At 31.7% G+C, this 3122-nt stretch overlaps 1 protein-coding gene across 4 annotated transcripts in view; it reads right to left on the reverse strand.

Moving 5' to 3' along the window:
- Positions 1–3122, reverse strand: part of LOC107684523 (protein FAM131A-like) — a 42900-nt gene that overhangs the window by 25734 nt on the left and 14044 nt on the right. For 3 of the 4 annotated variants that reach the window (XM_016480797.1, XM_016480794.1, XM_016480795.1), the window contains exon 2: positions 1155–1288. The exons of the other annotated variant lie outside the window; for it this stretch is intronic. In XM_016480797.1, the coding sequence (XP_016336283.1) occupies positions 1155–1288 (134 nt within the window). The remainder of the gene's footprint in view (positions 1–1154; positions 1289–3122) is intronic. 4 annotated transcript variants of the gene reach the window in all.

Genomic DNA, 3122 nt, shown 5'->3' on the forward strand with positions numbered 1-3122 from the left:
CACACACACACACACAATCACTTTATGCATTTTGAGGTACTTTTAAATTATAAACAATCCCAAAATACACCAGGACTCTTATTTTGAAATGTATATTCTCTACTACTTCCGGATGCTCATTCAAAAAGATGAGAAATATGGGTCACACACACACACACACAATCACTTTATGCATTTTGAGGTACTTTTAAATTATAAACAATCCCAAAATACACCAGGACTCTTGTTTTGATGAAAAGATTAGTGAAATATGGGAACCAAAATACCAATATTAACCAAACAAAGTTTATGCAAAATGACAGGCTTTTAATCTTAAACAAGCATTAAATACACCGGGACTCTTATTTTGAAATGTATATACTTAGCTACTTCTAGCTGCTCATTCAAAAAGATGAGAGAAACACGGGAACCAAATACCAATAATGATAAAAAAAAATGCATAATGATGGTCTTTTAATCTTAAACAAGGCTGAAATACACAGGGACTCTTATTTTGAAATGGCTATGCTTTAGGTGCATCATAAGCAGTCGTGAGGCATAAATGTGCAGCATTCACTGACTGCGGACTGCTCTGAAACGGCAACCCTGTTGAACACGCAACAGCACGGTTTGATTTTAAAACCTGCAGCGCTCGCATTTATTTAATCGAATCACAGCCTTTTAAAGTTGAATAAATCACATATTCGTATCACGGCGACTCTGCTTTTACGTCCCCATATTTAAGACCTCTTAAAATAATTAAGACTTTTGTTATACACTACAAGACTTTTATGGCCTTAAATTTGATCAAAACAAATTTAAAGAGATACTTTCTTGCACAGGCCAATCGTTTCACTTCATAAGACCTCAATATATCGTCAGTTGTCAGAGGTATTAATTTTGTGTTGCCTGATATGCTTTTTTGACTCTTGAAGTGCCGGTACCCATTGACTTTCATTTTATCAGTCACCAAGGAGCACGATTTCAGCTAAAAATCTTTCCTGTTCTAGTGAAGAAATGTACTGTCTCTTTAAGACTTTGGATGTACTGTCTCTTTAAGACTTTTTGAGGAGCGGCACAAACACTGACAAGAGAGGAAGGAAAGCGCGAGCGCCGTTTCCGGACGCTGTGAAGTAAAAATGGACATGGAACAGATTGAGAGCAAACTTAGGCACCTTGAGGTAACGGTCCGAGCGCCCAAATGTCGTGCCCAGGCCGCGCGCCAAACTGGTCCGTGTGTTGCCCAAGAGCGCCAGGTCAGAGCAGGAACTCCTTGGGCTCCAGTCCACACGCAACCTGTCACCCGCCACTGTGTGTGGAAGAGAGGATGAGCGACTCACTACTGCCCCCCACTGCCCTGGAGACCAAACCTAACATACACCACTGCTACTGGGATATTATATACAATAACTATTATTAATATAAAATATTATAATTATTATATTAATAATATCATATTAACATAGTTTAACAATAATATTAATTGTATTTATTTACATAAATTATGAACATAAATATAGATAAATGTACAGATAAATATTAGATAAACATATATAAATATAGATATAGATAGATAGGGTGACCAGATGTTTTTTTTTATTAAATTAAAAATAAAACGGAGCATTTTGCTATCATACAAATATACAAAACATATCCGTTGCTTGCTCATAACAATGAGAAGCAAACCGAACACATTTATTGTAACAACAGTATTTTGGCTGCATAAAATATCTGATTGCTACTGGGATATTGTATAAATAAATATTATATTCATATCACATTATTTAAAAATGGTATAATTAAATATTACAATATTATAAATGTATTTGCATTTCATAAATTATAAATATAAAATAAATATAAAAATATAATATAAATATTAAATAGAATTAATAATGTCTTACTACTAATATTAAAATAGTAATTATATTAATATTATATTGTTCAAAATAATATTAATATATTACATAATTATATTATAATTTTATTTGTGTACATATCATAATATTAAACCTAAAATGAAGAAATATAAAATATATATATAAATATAAAATATAATACTACGAATACAATATTAATTATATAATAATGTTTCAAAATAATATTATAATTTTATTTACTTGCATATAAATTATTAATATGAATATAGATAGATGTACAAATAAAGATTAGTGAGAGAGACATAAAAATAAAAAATATATGGCAACCATATTTTTTTTATTATTAAATTAAAATAAAACTGAGAATTTTGCTATAATAGAAAATACAAATCTGTTGCTTCCTCATAACAATTAGAAGTAAACTGAGCATTTATTATGCACGTGCATAATTGCACAAATAATAAAACAGTATTTTACATGGTGATGTTTTTTTGGCCGTAGCCTATAAAAATGAACTTACTTTTGGAAATTAATTGACAGCCATCAAATCTCAAGTCTGATTGGTTTTCACAGCAGAAGAGCTGAAGTGTTTCTCTAACGCTCTCATGCATTCACATGCAGTCAACATGCAGGATTTGTACAACCTAGACGCCTGAATGCATCCCTGAATGTCTAGCACATACAAAAATACAGAAATTATTAAAAAACAAAAAAAACTCTGGCTGGCTTGATGCATCTTTGGGGATTTTGGTGCATCAGTTTAGTTGGATGAAAAAAAGACTAGCGTTCATAAACGACTGTGACTTTTCTTTCATTTTATTTCATGCACCAAGCCTTTCTGACGCGATCCTGATCGAAGCGCTCACACGTCACATGGATCAGCATCATGACTTCACCGATGACATCACTTCCTGTGTGCATGAGTGGGAATATTTACATTCTTTCATTCATTAACACTTACACCAGGTTGACTACAGAAGTATTCGAAGCAGCTATATAGTGTTCAACAACAACAACAGGTTCACAATCTCACGAAACATGTCGGTCATATTCCATCCCGTAATAAAGAAATAAGAACAAATATTTTGCGTAACGTTTTTATGCCGAGAAATTTGCTGAATTTTGTGCATCATAATATTTAGACAATTAACCGTTTACCTTACCAATGATCACTATTTTAATGCAAAAAAATTGTATGCGTGTATAATATATATATATATATATATATATATATATACATATACATATACATATATATACACA

This window comes from Sinocyclocheilus anshuiensis, unplaced genomic scaffold (genome assembly GCF_001515605.1).
Source record: "Sinocyclocheilus anshuiensis isolate Anshui unplaced genomic scaffold, SAMN03320099.WGS_v1.1 scaffold2917, whole genome shotgun sequence".
Classification (NCBI taxonomy): Eukaryota; Metazoa; Chordata; class Actinopteri; order Cypriniformes; family Cyprinidae; genus Sinocyclocheilus; species Sinocyclocheilus anshuiensis.